The sequence below is a fragment of the Phodopus roborovskii genome, unplaced genomic scaffold, assembly GCF_943737965.1.
Source record: "Phodopus roborovskii unplaced genomic scaffold, PHOROB, whole genome shotgun sequence".
NCBI classification, from domain to species: Eukaryota; Metazoa; Chordata; class Mammalia; order Rodentia; family Cricetidae; genus Phodopus; species Phodopus roborovskii.
In genome coordinates, this window is record NW_026126009.1 from 188039 (window position 1) to 207243 (window position 19205).

Here is a 19205-nt window from a genome sequence, read left to right on the forward strand (position 1 = left end):
ATATTTACTTAATTTTGTAGATGTGGATGTGTGTGGACACTCAAGCCCACTAATGCCATGGTATACGTATGTAAGTCAGAGGACAACTTGTGGGAGTAAGGCCTCTCTCTCCTCCATGTGGGACCCTGGTGCTGAACACAAGGTCATCAAGCTTGGTAGCAAGTGCTTTTACTCACTGAGTCATCTTGCTGGCACCTACATACTATGCATCATGTGCACACACGTGTTTTATTTTTGTTTTGCTGACACCATGATACTTAGCAAGCATATTCTACCTAGCCACAATACTATTTGCATACCTAAAAAAATTGGACAATGCCTATCACCTTCACACTGCCTAGTTTCAAAACTGTCTTTATAGCCCACTTCACATCACTCCCATATCAAATCAAGGTTCTCTCGTTGTATTAATTATTACATCTCTTTAGATTATTTTACTCTAAAAGAGTTCTCTCATCTGAGGAAACCTAGCTAGCTATAAAATATCTTGTATTTTGGACTTGGTTCATTGTTTCCTTATGGTGTCATCTAACTTTCCTATCTTGATTCAGTTATCACACGGATGGAAAAATTTCCCTTTCTCTACTTTAAAACAGAAAAGAACAAAGACAGGAAAGGGAGGAGGCAGAAGACAAGGGAGGGAGCCTATACTCAATCTATTATCTCCCCTTTTTGGTATTTTGTTTCTTTCTTTTGTCTCTTGAGACAGGGTTTCACTATGTAGTCTTGGCTGTCCTGGAACTCTCTCTGTAGACCACACTGGCCTCAAACACACAGAGATCTGCCTGCCTCTGCTTTCCTGATGCTGTGATTAAAGACCTATGCCACCACTGCCCCTTCCCTCTTTTGTGAAATGGTCTCAAGCAGCCCAAGCTGGTCCTGACTGAACTCATTATATCGCTGAGGATGGCCTTGAACTCCTGAACTCCTCTTGCCTCCTCCTCCCAAGTACAGGGAGTACGAGTGTGCTCAGGCCTCTCCTTTTCCACAGATGCAGAATAGTTGTTAAATTGCCTGCATTATTCTTTGTGGGATTTATTTACTTATTTTAATGCTAGAAATGGAATCCAGGTCCTCAAACATACTAGGCAAGCACTTTTGCCACTGTTATCCCAACTTCCATTACTCTTTTTGATCTAAACTGTCCCCAAATTTTGCCAATGCAAACTCCTTCAAGCTGAGTCTTTTGACCTGACATGACTGCTTCAGTCTTTGAGTACTTTCTGTAGGCATCTCTGTTTTTGTTTTTTAATTAATCAATCAATTTTAATTTTATGTGCATTGGTATGAAGGTGTCAGATTCCCTAGAATTGGAATTACAGCAGCTGTGAGCTGCCATGTCAGTGCTGGGAATCAAACCTGGGTCCTGTGGAACAGCAGTCAATACTTTTAATCACTGAGCCATGTCTCCAGCCCCAGCATCTCTGTTTTTAAAGACTAGTTTGTATGGCGTTTATTTCCTGAAATTCTCATAACATATGCTCACTGGTTTTAGTTCTACTTCTTCCAGCAACAAAACATTTTTACTACTTCCATGTGAAGCACTGTATTATTTAAAGCATTGTATTATTTAAAGACAGGTAATGTTTAGGTTGAAGCAATTCTGGAAGACTTCTTTACTAGTATTATACAAATATATAAACCCTTGACTCATTACTGACTTCAACACTAACCCTCACACTTTAGGATATCCACTAGACTCAGTCTAGCAGTTCTATTTCTGAAAGTTGATGAGAGTTTAAGGTTAATTTTCAAGATTTCATGTGAATGTTCCTATGTCAAAATATATTCTGAGGTAGACTCAAGCACTGGGTTAAGTCCTCACCACTACTACAATCACTAAAAATAGGATATGAAATACTGTGCTAACATTTAATGTCTCAATTACACAAAGCATTATTGATTAAAATTATCCTAACCAATGCTTTTTTCATGCACAATTTTAGAATTCATTATAATTTATTTATACATAAATAACACACATACAGATGTGCCCTATCTATAGGTATACCTAATTAACATTCTATATTTCTAGTCATACCAGCTTAGAGTCTTGAGCAAACAATGTCCCTACTCCCAGCAGATAGACAGTACTTTGACCTCCCAAGTCAGTATGCCCATAGGAAAATATAGGCAAGCAGCAGCTCTTTAGCAGGGAACACAGATTCTAGTTCCTCTTATGCATATTTCTTCAATATCTGAAACTTACTGGTGGTATTTACTTACCAGGGTTAATTATATTTTTTCATGAGAAGTTAATTATATGAAAACAGAAGATAATGACTTATATTTCTTCCTTTTCAGTACAGCCAAATCACATCGTTATCATGTGCTTTGTAACAGTACAAAAGTAAAATAGTAATAAAATGAAAACTAAAATACAGAAATGTATACTAAGAACACAAACAGGAAAAAAAGTGAGTTATACAGGGCTTCGTGGGTATTGGAAAGAAACAAAAGAGGAAGAGAAGGCAAGATAGAAGAAGAAAAATGTTAAGAGAGTCAGTCAAGAAATAACCACAAAAGAACCCCAGTCATCCAGAAAATACCTTTGTTCAGGAGAAGAAAATAGTCAGATGCCTTTTCTCGGAAGACCCTTTGAGCATCTTCAGCTTTCATTGACACCTCCTTTGTCTGCACTAGGAAAAACCCCTTACCAACCATCTGTGGAGAATAAAATTTCATTCAAATTTTAAAATGAACTTCTGAGATGAAAACACGGTTTTATTATTTGAGCATTTTTCTGTATACAATGCAACACAGCAGTCTGATTTTGTTTTAGTAGTTTTTAGTAATTCAGACTCTGCTGTCATTTCTTTACAACTATTAAACAGAAGTTTAATTTGATGATACAGTACATGATCAATGAAAAATACCATAGTTCATTAAAATCAACATAATTTGTTAAATATAGTAAAGAAGTTAAAATAAAATGGAAAAATACTACCTCATGTTAATTTTAAAAGTCATTACATCAATTTATATAGTATAGTGCAAGAGTTATAGACCACACATATGGGAGCACTTATTATGTACATGAAGTTTTCTGAACGTGGTACATACATACATACATATTACATTTAACCTCTCATGAGACAAGTACTATCACCATCTTCCTTGTAGAGAAGAGACAACTAAAATATCACATGGTTAAGAACTTGCCTGAGGTTATATAAGTATTAGTCAACAGAGCTCTGATTCTAAATTAAGTTAATGTTATGATGGATTAAAGAATTTTTCTAGGCTGGGTAGTAGTGGCCCATGCTTTTAAACCCAGCACTCAGGAGGTAGAGGTAGGCGTATTTCTGTGAGTTCCAGGCCATCCTGGTCTAGAGTGAGTTCCAGGACAGCCAGGGCTACCCAGAGAAATCATGTCTCAAAAAATCAAAAAACAAAACAAAAACAAAACAAAAACAAAATCCAAATGAGAATTTTTTAAAAATCAGTTACCTACATATTTTTACAAATTTGTCTTTAATTGATTTCAAACATCTTCCAATTTATTCTATAAAATCGGTGGTAACAGCTCTTAATACTTCATGCTATGGTTATATTACTGACTATCACACCATCAAATTGAATAAAACTCACATCCTATTTCAGGACTCTCACTCACTGCAGCCACAGACAAGAAGATACATTAAAAATTACAATAAACTCTATGGACATTACTGCTAGATGTTAACTGTATAAGAATCAATCTTAACACTGTTTCTAATTTTATATATTATTCTTCAACCATCATTTTATAGTCAAATATATAAACTAAAAAGGTTATGTTTAAATGGCCAAGCATGTTGGCTCACACCTATAATACTAGCACTCAGGAGGTAAAGGCAGGAGTATCAAGAATTTAAGGCCATCTTTGGCTACATACGCAGCTCAAGGCCAACACAAGCTGCATAAGATGTTTCCTCAAAAAGAAAAGGGATTAGCTGAAGATACCATTATCTAAAACTAAACATGAAGCCGGGTGTTGGTGGCTCACATCTTTAATCCCAGCAGTCAGGAGGCAGAGGCAGAGGCAGGTGGATCTCTGTGAGTTTGAGGCCAGCCTGGTCTACAGAGCTAGTTCCAGGACAGGCTCCAAAGCAATACAGAAAATGTTTGTCTCGAAAAACCAAAAAATAAATAAATAAAACTAACATGAACTATGAAGCTGTATGTATCTTAATATTTTCACTGAAGATATTTACAGACTCTTTTACATGAGTCATATTTCTGAAGACTTTTAAATAATTCAAGCCTTGTTTACTCTAATTTATCTCATAAATCGCTTCTCGGCCTTTTGGCTAAGATCAAGTGTAATTTATCTCATAAATATATGTGATTCATATAAAAGCAAACAAGTAATTTTGGAGGTGAGCAAACAAAGTCTCAGTAACTTCCCTTAACTGCCTATGCAATGTGCTTTCTGCTTTAACCAGCCTTTCTAGAACACCCAACCCTCTCAAGTTTCATACTCCCTATCTCAGAAAACCATATGTTGTTTGTGAAAACATTACATAAAGTAATTTTGTGCTATTCTTCAGCAAACTAGCGTTGGGAACTTCACTTCCAAGTCTAAGGTGTCCTACCTAATACAGCTGTGCTGTGACAAAAACTTAACTTTTTTTCAGAACTAACTAGTTTCTTTGCTAACTCAAGTATTATTTAAAAGAACATATAATCTCTCAACATAACATTCAGGTCTTTCCCTTTTCCTAGCATCATGGATTGAGTTGTGATGAAGACCCTCAGTGTGTTAGTTGGGCTCCTTATGCCTTTTGTATTCATTAGTGGTTTTGAGGATGCATGGAGTAAACTCAGTGAAAACTCAATCATGTATGAACCAACGAATTCAAATATCACTGGTCACTTGCCAGTATTATGCTGTATACAAAGAGATTTTACACATTCACTTGTTGTGGAAAAAGCCATGTGACTTTTCAGAAAATCAATGAAGGAAGGAAGGAAGGCTTTTCAGAAAATCAATGAAGGAAGGAAGGAAAAAAGGAAGGAAGGAAGGAAGGAAGGAAGGAAGGAAGGAAGGAAAGTCAAGTTCACATAAAATGGAAACGTCTGGGACCCATGTGCATTTTACCCTTCCCAATTAAACGTGGAAACTAACTAGGGATTCTGTGGAGAGGGAAGCTGACTATGAGACTTCAACCGTCTGCAAAGAGTCACCTTTAACCTATTCTAAAATTGTCATCTTAAATGAGCAAAGTTCTTTGTGGCTCATACTTACAAACTGTTTAGGCAGAAGGGGATTTCTTCAAGTTTAAATCATTAATGTTGTCATTTTTAAAAAATAAAGTTTTACAATTAAAAGAGCATGTCAGTTTTTTACTATTCAGCATGTTTCGATACTCTCCATATGTAATTTTCATTTTCAATTCCTTTTTTTTTCTTTTTGTATAAACCAATTAGTTCATTGAACTTACTTATAGAGCATAGGTGAGGCATTACAGGAACACTGGTGACCTCTAAACAACGTCATTTTAACCATTTAGTCCTTAGTTTTGTGCTTTTAGAACTGGACAATTGTAACCAAAGCATCTCTAGTTTAGAAGCCCTGAGTCAACATGCTTTGGGTCCCATTCCTATGCCAAACATCCATCAGCTTTCTTTCATCCCTGGGACAGCACAGCAGTTTTATGTTTAAGGGTTAATACACAGGAAGCTTATCAGCCTGCAAGGATGAATCACAGCTCTGCTGTGTATCAACTAGCTGAATGACCTTTGCCTAGTTACTTACCCTGTCTATGGTTCATGGGGCTGGTTTGAACACTTGGTTAATTCATCTAAATCCTTTTTAACAGTGCCTGACATATAATAAAACTATATATCTAACACTAAGAGTAAGCTATTATTATTATTATGAGTGTAGGAATTTTATTTGGCATTCCAGAAGGACATTTAAAGAATATCACACTTTTAAGTCATATTCTTTCTTGCAAAGGCCATTTCACATATCAGATACTGAAAGTCAAAAGGTTCAGAACTTTGGTGACTCACAAATAAAGACTGTGTTAATAGATTTTTCTCTTTAAGTATGTTAAAATATCTGTATCAACTCCTAATAATCTACCAAAATGGAGTTTAACTTGGATGATTAATCCTTTGAAAATTCTATGTAGTAAAAATTCACCATACAAATAAATTTGCCATATAACCTAATGAAGATTATTTACTTCTGAGATGTTGAATTAGCATGTGTCTAGATAGTGCAAAGGCTACAAGCATATTTTTCTACATTTTACAAAACTTACAGCATGCTTCTTATCATACTGGCATAACAAAAGAAAACATCAACATCTTAAACCAGACACAACGATTTAAGCCACTGGGATGCAGAGGCAGAAGGATTGCTGGACATTCAAAGACACAGGCCTGGTGTACATAGTAAGTTTCAGGTCAGGTAGGGCTATGCAGAGAGACCCTGAATCAGAAAAAAAAGGAGAAAAGAGAAGTCTTAAAATTATACTGTAGCTTCTATAGTTTTAAAAGCTGTACCTCAACTAACTTATCCATGGAGCCCTCAATTAATGCCTGTTGGAAACAGGAGCAAACACCCATACATAAACACTGAGTTGAAGTAGAACCCAGATGCAGATGGAGAGGACAAGACCAGGCTGCAGAAACACATAGAGACAGCTGAACAAGGAGGAGCTAACGGGCCACCAGATTGATAGCTGGGAAGACATCATGGGACTGACTCAGACCCCCCTGAATATGGGTCTCAGCTAGAAGGACTGAGCAGTCTAAGGGACCTCAGACAGTGGAGCTAGGTTGTATCCCTGGTGCACAAAAGGATCTTGCGAACACATCCCCCATGGAGGGATAACTGCCTTAACCTAGAGATAGGAGAGAAGCCCTAGTCCCTACTTCACATGACCTGTCAGATCTACATGACCCGAACTGGATGGCATTCCCCTACATATGGAATTGGGGTGGGGGGATGGGAGGGGAGGGTGGTTAGGGTGCATGTGAGAGGGAAGAGAGGGTAAAAGGGAGGGAGGGAGGGAGGGAAGAAAGGAGGGAGGGAGGGAAAGGAAACTGGGATCAACACGTAAAATAATAAATAAAAAAAATGCTTTAACTCCAAAATTTAAGTTCAAGGACAAGTTACTGGGGAAAAGGATTTCTATTTTTGTTTCCACAGAAAATGAAAAGCTGTGGATTCCTTCCAGACTAATGTGGTTTGATCAAGCCAGACCGCCTGAAACAGAGTACCAGGTGATCCTACATTCAAAACAGCTGGACAAAGCAGCCTTACAGACTACAGCCATGATTTCTGTATCTTCTTAGAATCCCCCATGACAGCGCCCCTTACCAGCAAGAAGTTTGGAAAGAATGACGCCCAAATTCCCAAATATTGTCTATAAATGTTTGTTTTCATTTAAATGGACTTGGTTACATTAAATAAATAAATAAATAAATAAATAAAAGTATAACACACATACACACACACACACACACACAAAAAGCTGTACCTCAAATATACTTTGTAGATTTCAGACATGGGTTCTCTGCATTACAGACATACAGCCATACAGAGGTAGTAGTCACTCTTACCTTTTGTCAACACAATCACTCTTGGTGCGCTTCAACTTTAAAATAATCCCATCAGAAAGAAACTTATGTCTCCTCTAGAAATTTGAATTTTAGGTTTAAACAGATTCCTATTGGATAAATTCTGATAATACATCTTTCTACTGGCACACCTACCAACCAAGGAACTTCTGCTTCTGGAGCCTTAACTTTTCCTTTCTCAAATGCTTTCCAAGGGGAAGCTGCTATGCATTAACTCTTCTCTAATGACCTCATTGAAAGTCACCACTCATAATTCTTGGAGATTTTGACATTCCAATTCCCATCTTAGTCATGTTAATTGTATATTCCAGCCTCCTATCAATGGCGATGGGGCAAAAGAAAATAAGGAGCCCAATAGGATGATACAGTCAAAACAGTGTCTAAAAGTTGTATTCTTTTTGTTTGTTTGTTTGGTTGGTTGGTTGGTTTTGTGAGACAGGGTTTCCCTGTGAAGCTTTGGAGCCTATCTTGGAACTTGCTCTGTAGACCAGGTTGGCCTCAAGCTGAGGAACTCACAGAAATCCACCTGCGTCTGCCTCCAGAGTGCTGCGATTAAAGGCATGTGCCACTACTGCCTGGCTAGAAGTTGTATCCTTAAATGTCATTTCCAATCCCTAACCAATTAAAACTCCTAAGAAATGACCTCAGTACATCATTAGAAAAGGCCATACTTCAATATGCAATACTGTCGTGAGCGTGTGTGGAAATTGTTTATGAAGAACAGAAATCCTTTGAGGCAAAGAACTGTATCTATATGCCTTAATTTCCAGCATCACCTATGTTCTATTATTTCTAAGTTACACCTAATTATAATGTATTTAAACAAAGACATGGAAAACAAACATGCATCATATAATGAATGAAATATGGTAAAAGCATAACCTGCATATAACTGGTGCTGACAAATGCTTATTAAATTGAATTGTAGTAGTAAACAGTCTTGAAAAAGGATTTTGAGGCCCATGCAATCTGCTTCTAAGGAAAACGATGTAGAGCCAAGGAATTGGGAGACTATGGCTTGAGGGTTGCCAGTATTTCTAATAATTAATTTGTAAACAATAACAACAAAACCTAGAAATTCTACAAAGTAGCACGGTCCTATGTTTATTTTTTCTTTCTCCTTACCTCATCAATTAGTTTCCTGGCATTTGCTGTTGTGTAATCATCAGCAAATAATACCACTAGGCATGACTCATCGCTGCTCTTCTGTCTCTGACCCCGGGATATGGGAACAATGCTTCTATTGGCTTCTGTGGAAATTCGTACAGCTTTGAATTCTTCAGTAGTTGGAATAGGAACATAGTCTTGAACCACAGCATTTTCTGGAAGAATGCTCCAATTGAGCTCTCCTGACACAGGTGTAAAATCATGAACATGACTCCATATGTTATTGAAGATACTCAGCCCTGCATCTTTGAATTGGGCTGCTAACTCAGGGTAGTACCACTGAAAACACCCAAACTTGATATTTGTGGAAGATTCAATAATGGGTTGAGTGGCACAGCACAGAAAGACTTCCAACTTTCTACAGTCCCTCACACGGAACTGCTGGCAAGCTAATGTACACTTGCAATCTCTACAATTTCGGAAAAACACACTGCCTTTCACTGGTCCCAAAAAAAGTATGCAGTTGGTGCAGTCATCAATGGTAATGGTAGCTGAGTGGTCAAAAATATAGATGTTACAGTTCTCACAGTCTTGAATGACAAATTGTTGTCCTGCCACTTTTCCAGGTAAGCGACCTACTGTTTCACCCTTCAGCCCGCTGAACATGTAATCTTTTGGATCAACCTGCAGGGACAAAGCACAAGACCTTGAGTATTGTTAACATTATTCACCAAAACCAAATAAGTGCCTATGGGATGCCAGACACGATTGTTAATGCTAAAACTTAACTTCTCAATCTCATTGACTTTGCAGTAAACTAGAAAATGAATAGGACACATTTTTCCCTAGTAAATAAAAAGAATGAGGTAGGAAAAGGGGGAAAGAAATCAAAGTTCAAGGACACATTCACCAAGTGCTTAGATCTTGTTTCAACCATTTCTATTGTCAACTGGGGGTATGCATGCACATACACAAAGCCTAGAACCTCAAGGACTTTTTTTTCATTTTCTAAGAGTAATGACAACTCTGCAATCACAAGTGAATTTAACAATTACTTTAAATAATATAAAGTTTATAACCGTGGTTAATATATATCTACCTCCCAAGAAATGGATCCACTCTTTTTCTGCTATCAAATTTCATGCCTGGGCATGCAAAGCTAAAAGGAAGCCCGTGTGATACTATAATTTGGGTCTTCCTATGAGTTAACTCAGATGACATATCATCATTGCTCTGATTAACAATCTTTCAGCTTATTTGGGATTTGTGTAGCCTCAAAATTAGTACGGAGTGCAAGGATAAATAATACATTTTTAAAAGTAATTATTCTAACAGAATAGCTATGTAAGTCAGGCATGGGTGTATATACCTGCAATCCCAGCACTTAGGAAGCTGAGGCAGGAAGATTACTAGGAGCTCAAGTCCAGCCAGGGCTACAGAGCAAGGGTCTGTTGCAAAAACATTGCTAGGAAAGTACAACTTATATCCTCTGCATCTATCCTTATCAAAACATATATTTCAGGTTGGGATGTAGCTTGGTATTAAAATGTGTATTCAGAATGTACAAGGCCTTGGGTCCATCCCTATACCTGAACATTAGACAATAAAACATACAAATACATACTATTACAGCTTTCTGGTGATTTGCTTTTCCTGGTGCTTCAAATTTTGTAACTTCCATTTCTTTTTCCTACTACAAAATGATATTTGGGTGTAAGTTTCTAAACCCTAACAGAGATTTTCATATATCACAGATAATAGAAGAATATAAGGACACACAAGCCTTGGTATTTTGGTACTTAAATCTACAAATGTTAATCAGACATTGACTGAGCTATTCATCCAGTGTAACTTTTTAACTTTTGCCATCCTATTAGATAGTATAAACTAGGCCCCACACAATCTTAAGTAGTATGCCTAGAATATGTCACATTATTTTTTGTAATTTTAACTGTGCTGCCAATATATAGAGACTAGAAATGTAACTCAGTGATGGAGTGTGCTTAGCATGCCTGAGACTCTGAGTCTGCTCTGCAACACATACCCCCAACACACAGACATACAGACACAGATACACACAGATACACAGACACACACATAGAGAAACACACAGACACAACACAGACACACACACACACACAAACACACACAGAGACACACACACAGGGGAAGGGGAGGGAGAGAGGAAGACAGTGTGTTAATAAAAGGCCAGTCTGACAGTTTAAAACAATAGCTGAAAATATATTAGCTTTTAATCTATTAAAACTATTTTAATTGCTTATGGAAAAATATTTCATGCAAAACTATATACTAGAAACAGGTTCCTATAGATACAGTACATATATTGTTTATTTACAAAGTAACATGTAAGCATGTTAATTGTTTAAATTAGCTTAAAGTGACTTATTCCATCATATACAATATTATATTTATACAATTTTACGTGATGTCCTAGGATGAGCACTGGTCTATAGCATGGGGCAATTTAAGTATGCTAAACATACATTTCAGACAGATTAATAAGAATATGGAAATATGGAGAATGAATGAATCTGAGAAGCTTAGCCAGAAAGGACTGAAGTAGTTAGAAGGGAATAGAAGAATGCATCAATTGGAGAAATGTGGAGGAAATTGAATCAGCAGGTGGGCTGAAGCTGAAAGGTTGGCACTGTGAGGCCAGCTTGGGCTATACAATGAGACCCTAAGAAAACAAACGAAAGAGCAAATTATCTAAGGAGAAGAGGTTGAGGTACTGACTGCTCAGTTGTACAGCACTTACCTAACATCCACAAGACCCTTGATTGTATCCCTAGCACTTCCAAATGAGGTAAACTAAAATATAAAATAAAATCTAAGGAAGTTTTCTTTTTATTTTGAAAACAATCTTATTTTACATACCAATCCAATTCTTCTCCCTCCTATCCTCCCACTCCCCATGTCTTCTCCCAATCCCCATCCACTTAAGGGAATATTTTCTAACACTACTACTCTCAATTATTTATAAGTTAAAAAAAGACCCCCAAATGAAAATCTAGAAATACATGTAAATGGAGTTCTTAATTGATCTATGTAATAAAAACCTGGAGTCAGATATAGAGAAAAATGCTGAGAGATCAGAGAGAAGGAACAAACCACCACCACACCTTACCTCCTTAGCATATCTGAAGACAAGAGAGTGAGTTCCTGTTTCTCCCTGCTTATATCCTGTTTCGGCCCAGCTAGCTCACTTCCTGTCTGTCTGTATAGACCTCTAGGCCTCTATGGTTAGCTAGTGACAAGCTCCATTTTCTGACCTTCAGACAGGCTTTATTTGTACAAGCAAGATATCACCACAAATACAGGATTGGGAGGATGGTTTAGTTGATAAAGAAAATACATTTATGCACACAAAATAAATAGGCTGTTGCAGGACAATAACCAGCTCAGGTCCAGCCTGTATTAAATAACAATACCCTACCACAAACAGGAAAAAACAAAACAAGCCATGTACTAGACCACAAAAGAGCCTCAGGGAGAAAAAGATAATTCTAGTACAGTGACCTAAGTTCAATCCCCAGCAATTATGTGAAAGGTTGGGTGTGGTAGTATAAGCTTATCACTCTAGCACTACAGACAGTAACAGGGTACTGCCTAACATACCTGGAGAATTTCAGGACACCTGCCTGTCTCAAACAAGGGTATGTGTATGAATGTTTCCTGAGGAGTTATACCAGAGGATGTTCTCTGGCTTCCATAGACACATACATGTGTATGTGCACCCACATGCATGTACCTGCACATACACACACATATTTACATATCCAAAAATAGATAAAACTAGAAATATGAAGACCTGAACCTATAATAAGCTTCAATTATACATCTAACAAGTGTAAAATTAACTTGTCCATAAGCACACTTTGAAAAAAAAATATAAACAAAATTGGGGGATTGGAGGGATGGATTAGAAGTTAAGAGTTCTTGCTGCTCCTGCAGAGGACCCAGCTTTGATTCTCAGCACCCACATGACAACTCACAGCTGTCTATACTCTAGTTCCAAGGGATCAAATGCCCTCCTTGGGCACCAGGAATGCATGTGGTGCACAGATATACATGAAAGCAAAACAAATGCACACATTAAATGCACTTAAACTTTTTTCTTAGAAAATGAAGCTGGGTGTGGTGGCACACACCTACATTCTTAGCACTTGGGAGGCTCATGCAGATCTGAGTTCAGATCCTGGGAATTCACATTAAGCCAGACATGGCAACACACATATGTAATCTCAAGACAAGAGACAGCAATAGGAGGATTCCCTGGAAGCTCACAGGCCAACCAGCCTGGCCTATGCAGCATCAAACAACAAAAGACAGTCTCAAATGAGGTGGAAAGCCAGGACTGACACTCAAGGTTGTCTTCTGACCTTCACAAGCACACCAAGGCATGTGTGGGCCCACACTGTGGTCAAACAAATTAACACACATACCCACACCTACACATCCCTATATAAATCTTTACTACTAGTTAAGATTCTTGTTGCAAACACCAACATAAAATTTATTCCTAAATTACTCAGCTATTTTCTTAGTAGGCTTGAGTGTGCTGTGGACTTATGTTCATGTCTTTCCCATTTTTAATGCTACTGGGGACTGAACCCTGGGTATCATGCATGCATGCTAGGCAAGTGCTCTACCACTGAGATATCTCTTCAGTGAACATCTTATTCCTTTACTAAGCAGCCAGAAAAAATTTCATTATATTTTATTTGCATAGTTAACTTCAATAATGATATTCTGAGATATAATAATGGAATTTGTTCAATTTAATGAAAATCCAGTTTACAAAAAGAAGTCTTTTTAAAGAGAAGTTCTTTTTTTATTTTATTTTTTATTTTTATTTTACATATTGATCCCAGTTCCCTCCCTCCCCTCCTTTTTCCCTCTCTCCCACCTCCCATGCCCCCCCCCCCGACCACCCTCCCCTCCCACCCCATCCCCCACTCCACATGTAGGTTGATGCCTTCCAGGACAGGTCATCTAAATCTGTCAAGTCATTTGGAGCAGGGACTAGGACTTCTCTCCTGTCTCTAGGTTAAGGAGTATCCTTCCATGGGGAATGTGCTCCCAAAGTCCTTTCATGCACCAGAAATACATCCTGGTCCCACTGTCAGAGGTCCCTTAGACTGCTCAGACCTTCTAGCTGAGACCCATATTCAGGGGGTCTGAGTTAGTCCCATGCTGGATTCCCAGCTATCAGTCTGTGGGCCCATTAGCTTCTCCTTGTTCAGGTCAGCTGTCTAAAGAGCAGATAACTAAGTTTTAATATGCACATTACATGTTCTCTTAAAATACACATAATAAAAGGCTGGTAAGAGAGTTCCCATCACTCATGTCAGATGGTTTATCAATGAATGGAACTCTAGCTCCAGAGGATGATTCTGCCCTCTCCAGGCATTGCACTCATATATACAAACCCACACTCAGATACTCATATATATACACAATTGTAAACTAAGAAATCTTAAAAAAAAATATATGTAATGAAATATTGAAATCAGAGACAATTATTGGGCAGGGGGAGATGTAGCATCTACTAGTGTCACTGGAGTCACTGGCCCTGGGAGCTCCTCGCCTTGTGAAGAAGCCCAGACTACACCCTGAGAGTGCTTGGCCTTCAGTACCAGTTGAGCTCCAAACTGAATGCCTGTTATCATCCTGACAGCCAGCTTTGGGATTAAACCATCCTGAAGGCCATCCTTCAGTCCCTACTCAAGTTGCCATAGTTGATGCCATACAGACTCAAACCTGCTTAGCTCTACACAAAGAGCACAATCATAAACAACTCAGTATTTGCCGGTGATTGAAGTTTGGGAATGGTTTAGTTCACATCAGTAGACAACTAAATTATCACACATACTTAGATGATGATGAAAATAGCATCTAGCTTCCTACTCACTGCAGATACTTCTTTTTAATAGGTCACCCATCTAACCTCTGAAGGTTCTAACATAGACATTGGTTCCCTACAAAGTCACCCCTTCTATTGATGAAAATTCTGGGAATTATGACCTCTTGTAAGTTGTGCTTGAAGTATATCTCTGGAGATGATCATTACTTTCTAATGTCTCTTCTTAAAAAAAAAATGTTAACCGAGTGGTGGTGGCTCATGCCTTTAATCCCAGCATTCTGAGGCAGAGGCAGGTGGGTCTCTGTGAGTTCAAGGCTAGCATGGTCTACTGAATGAGTTCCAGGATAACCTCCAAAGCTACAGAGAAACCCTGTCTCGAAAAACAAAACAAAACAAACAAAACAAAATAAAAGTCTCTTCTTCAGAACATGCCTTCACCTTGCTAAATTGTGCAGAACTCTTTACCACTAGCCAACTTTATAGGTAAGAAACCGGCAATATCCCAAATTGCACAACCAGACACTTGAATTTGTGGCCTAAGGCTTTAGCTTTAATAAGTACTATGTCTAATGACCATGAGACAAACACAAGTGTGTTCTTTATGTTGAAACCACAATGTGCATACTTAGGCCATCATTTACAGAACTATTTTTTTTTCTTTTAAAGGAGTCAAGATCTCAGTCTCATAATTGACCACACCCACATAGGGCAGCCTGAAACCCAGGAGGCTGGCCCCAAACTCACAAGCACCGATCCTCCCTAGTTGCTAGAATTATAGGTGTGCACCATCATGCATGGCCAAGGTAACTAGTTCTTATTTCTATTATTAAGGAGTTTTAATATGGTTAACTGAAAACTGACAACTATTTTTCCATGCCACCCATCCTCATTTCATTTTTGCTTCAATATTTCCTGCTTTTACTCCAAAGGGCCAGTAAGCTCTTGGAGGGCAAGAATAATAATTTTGGCTCTTCCTTGGTGTTTAAATACATACATACATACATACATACATACATACATATTTGCTTAGCTATTGAATGCAGTGTACAAATAATGAGAAAAGCATTTCTTTCCAAATGATTTAAAAAGAGATTTTGCAATCCAAAAATATTTCTCATGATGTCAGTGTAGTAACTATGTAATAAGGTTTTTTTTTTCCTTTTTTCAGAGTCAGCAGCAATGGAAAATTAATTTCTTCCACTGTTGACTGCAGCATGTAGTTGCCATGACACTACTTAGCCCCAAACATTCTTTCTAATTAAGACAATTTCTCCTTGCTTCAGTCCCTTAAGGCTGACCTAATTACCTAACACAAAACCTAAAACCCATGGGGTGCCTGTCAACTCTTATACTACCTAAGAAAAATTTAAACATTACTTTTCCAATGGTAAGAATATTATAGGCTCATTTTTTAAAATGTCTTACAGGTTGACTAATTCATCTAACTTTAAACCACATATACTCCACAACATTATGAAAACCTAATATATCTCAGTTGTTTCTGTAGGCTGTGTATTTGCATTCAATTCCTTCTAGTGAAAAACAAAGTTTCAAGAGATAGTAAGACCAACCTTAGCAGGAGTACCACAGGAGGGATGGGGGCACAGATCAGTGGTAGAGTGCCTGACTAGCTTTCTGGGTTCTAGTCCCAGCACCACAAAAGAGATTTTAACCTTTATTATATACATACACCCAGAAGAATAAGCTTATTTTACATATCCAGTAACAGCTCTTACATCTCTACAACTATAGTGCCTAGCAATGTTCTCAAAAAGGGTTCCTTTAGTATTATTACATATAATGTGTATGTATAAGTATGCATAAATATATAAATACAAACTACTGAGTCTATTTTTACTGTTTGTGTGTATATGGTTTCAGGGCTGACAACTTTGTATTGGATAAAAAAATGTAAATAAATAAAAAAAAGTTTTTTATTTTACATAGTTTAAATAAAAACTAAAAGTAAAATTTTTTAATATTCCTATTTACCCCAGAAAGTTTAATGCATGCTCACATCTATGTGGTGGGAGAGGGGGCACTTAGGTGTTAATAACCCCTATGCTACTTTTCAGTACTTTTACTTAGACAAATAGGACAAGAAAAATCACAGAATACATCCACATAAAAGATCCCAACCACCAGGGTGTGGTAACACAAGTCCATAATTTCAGTACACAGTAGGCTGAGAGGTAGTGTATTGCCAAAAGTTCAAGGTCAGCCTGGGCTACATAATATGTAACAGGCTGGCCAGAGGTACATAACAGATCATTGTCTCTAACCAGAAGTGGTGATACATGCTTGCAATTCCAGCAATCAGGAGAAGGAGACAGGAGGACCAGACAGTTATTCAAGGCTATCAGAATTATGTGAGACCTTGTCTCAAAATATAATAAAGAAGATCCTGTCACAAAAGTACAATACTGCAACAAGAACAAAATATCCCAACTAACCAGAACTTTGTTAGTAGAAGTTAGCTGTAAGACAATTACTGTGAAAAATGAGCCATAGCCAACCTAGGCTACTGCAAAAATATAAACACACTTGTAGTTTTAGCCTGTGACCTTAAAACAAAAAGCTAAAACAAACCAAAAACAACTCTCTGGAGCAGGAAGTTCAAGTTTAAAGAGCATTGTTTAGTTAGGGATACCACTCAGTGGTAGAATGTTTGCCTAACATAGTCCAATCCCCAGTACTAGGGATAAAAATTTAAACAGCAGTGCTAGAAATCCTAAGGCTGTATAAAAAATCCATCCATCGAATAACTTTGATAGGTACAATCTTCTTATAAAACAAAAAACAGAGCACTTTCCTAAATGACAAAGTACTGATAAAAGAGAAGAGGAATAAAAGGCCACATGGCTCAAGAAGGGTTTCAGAGTCAAAGGTAAAACACTGGGCCTAAGAATTCCACCAAACATTTTGAGGATCTTGTTTATAAGAATATCTAAATACTGCCGGGGATTTGAAACGCTGCAGGATGATTCATCATATCAAAACATTAATAATAGACTTACTATAAAGTATTGTTTTGGTCAAAGGCGTTGCATTAAGCAATAGTTAACTGACACCCACTTAAAAATGGATCTCTCCTTTTGTTTAGGAAGCCAAAATAATAGATGTTTATTATAGTGTTTTAGTAAGCAACTATATTGAGCAGAAATGAAGAACTATGTAGAAAGAGGAACCATTGTGAAATTAATGCCTAAGTAAGTGTGTTTTGTGCAAGATTAGGTGGTTTTTTCAAACCTTTTTGGGTTCTAGCTATATATAAGATAAAAATAAGGGCGTTTTCATTCATATAAAGCAATAATAAAAAACAGACTTCCTGGTTTATGTTAGGTACTTTCACCTTACACAATACATTCTAAGACAGCCTCAATTTTTATTATTCCTTTCCTGTAAACAGAAGCGGTGGGAGAGTAAAGGTGGACATGAAACAATCCATTTAGTAACTGAGTGGCACCAAGAGACACCAAAAGTGATTTGTCAGAAAGGGCAGACAAAAGAGAAACAGCTAAGGAACAAGCAGCTGAAAGGATGAGAAGCAGTCTGGAGTGTCTAATTCGACCAAACCCCTTTGGCCACTGCTGGTGATATGAGCTGATTGGAAATCCAGCATCCTTCCTGCTTTTTCCCTCCCCGGAGTCCATCCTGGGATTGCGAGTCAGGGTGCAGAGCCAAGGGAGAGGCCCTGGGGGTCTAGCTAGGCAGACTACTAACTCCTTTGAGCTCGCCCCGGAATCCTGCGTCCCGACTTCAGCTCCCTGAGCGCGCGAGAGAAAGGCAGTTGTGGGCCACCCGCCTTGCTGCCCGGTTCTCGTCTGCTCCTTGGGATCCCCACGAGGGGCAGCCTGGGAAGACGCAAAGTAGGGAACCCCCAAAACATCACCTTCTCCCGCTGGTCCCAGCTGTACAGCTTGGGCTGCTCCTCCTCTCCCTCAGTCTTCGCCTCCTTCTCACTCTTCCGTCTCTTAGAGAAGCAGCAGCCCATGGCGCCGGCCTAAAGGTCTCGCTAGTGGACCCCACGCGCTCGGACACCTCTCAGAGGGTGGCGGAAACCCAGGGCGACTCGGGCAGCAGCTTCCCGGACACCGCCCAGGAGAGCAGCCCAGCCGCCCAAAACCCTCAGCACTCCTGCCAGGCCTAACACCCTTCTCCTTTTTTCCACCCCTCGGTCGCCTTGACGACCTATGGCAGCCAATAAGCGGTCAGCAGCCACTGAGCCAATCAAAGCCCCACAAGCTGCTCTGCGCCTATGAGCTCAGGCCGAAATACTCATTCACCAATCCAAACCTGGCTCTTAGGTCATCGACAGGGCTGGCCAGCTCTGTTGCATTCACAGAGGCCCCAGCCCCCAGGTCGGTCCTGACCCGCCCCCAGCAACTCCTCTCCGGGGAACTAGGCTGAGCTAGCTGGCTGGTGTGGGACTAGCTTGGGTTCCTTTCCCCTAAGGTAGTGCTCAATGTTCCAAAGTTTCTAAAGTCGAAGCTTTAGAAAGCATGCCATATGGAATAGTAGACTTGTTTTATGACATAAATCGCGCGAGAAAAAAAATCCCTTTTAAAAAATATTTACTTTTATCTCATTTGCATTGTTATTGTGTCTGCATATATGTCTGGACATAGAGGTA

At 38.6% G+C, this 19205-nt stretch overlaps 1 protein-coding gene across 2 annotated transcripts in view; it reads right to left on the bottom strand.

Annotated features, from left to right (window-relative positions):
• Nucleotides 1-18757, bottom strand: part of Rp2 (RP2 activator of ARL3 GTPase) — a 33086-nt gene extending 14329 nt beyond the window's left edge. For both annotated transcript variants that reach the window (XM_051179306.1, XM_051179307.1), the window contains exons 1-3: nt 18465-18757; nt 8704-9369; nt 2550-2664 (exon numbers count right to left, since the gene is read on the bottom strand). In XM_051179306.1, coding sequence (XP_051035263.1) covers nt 2550-2664; nt 8704-9369; nt 18465-18566 — 883 coding nt within the window. In that variant the 5' untranslated portion in view covers nt 18567-18757. The remainder of the gene's footprint in view (nt 1-2549; nt 2665-8703; nt 9370-18464) is intronic.
• Between the last annotated feature and the right edge of the window lie 448 nt (nt 18758-19205).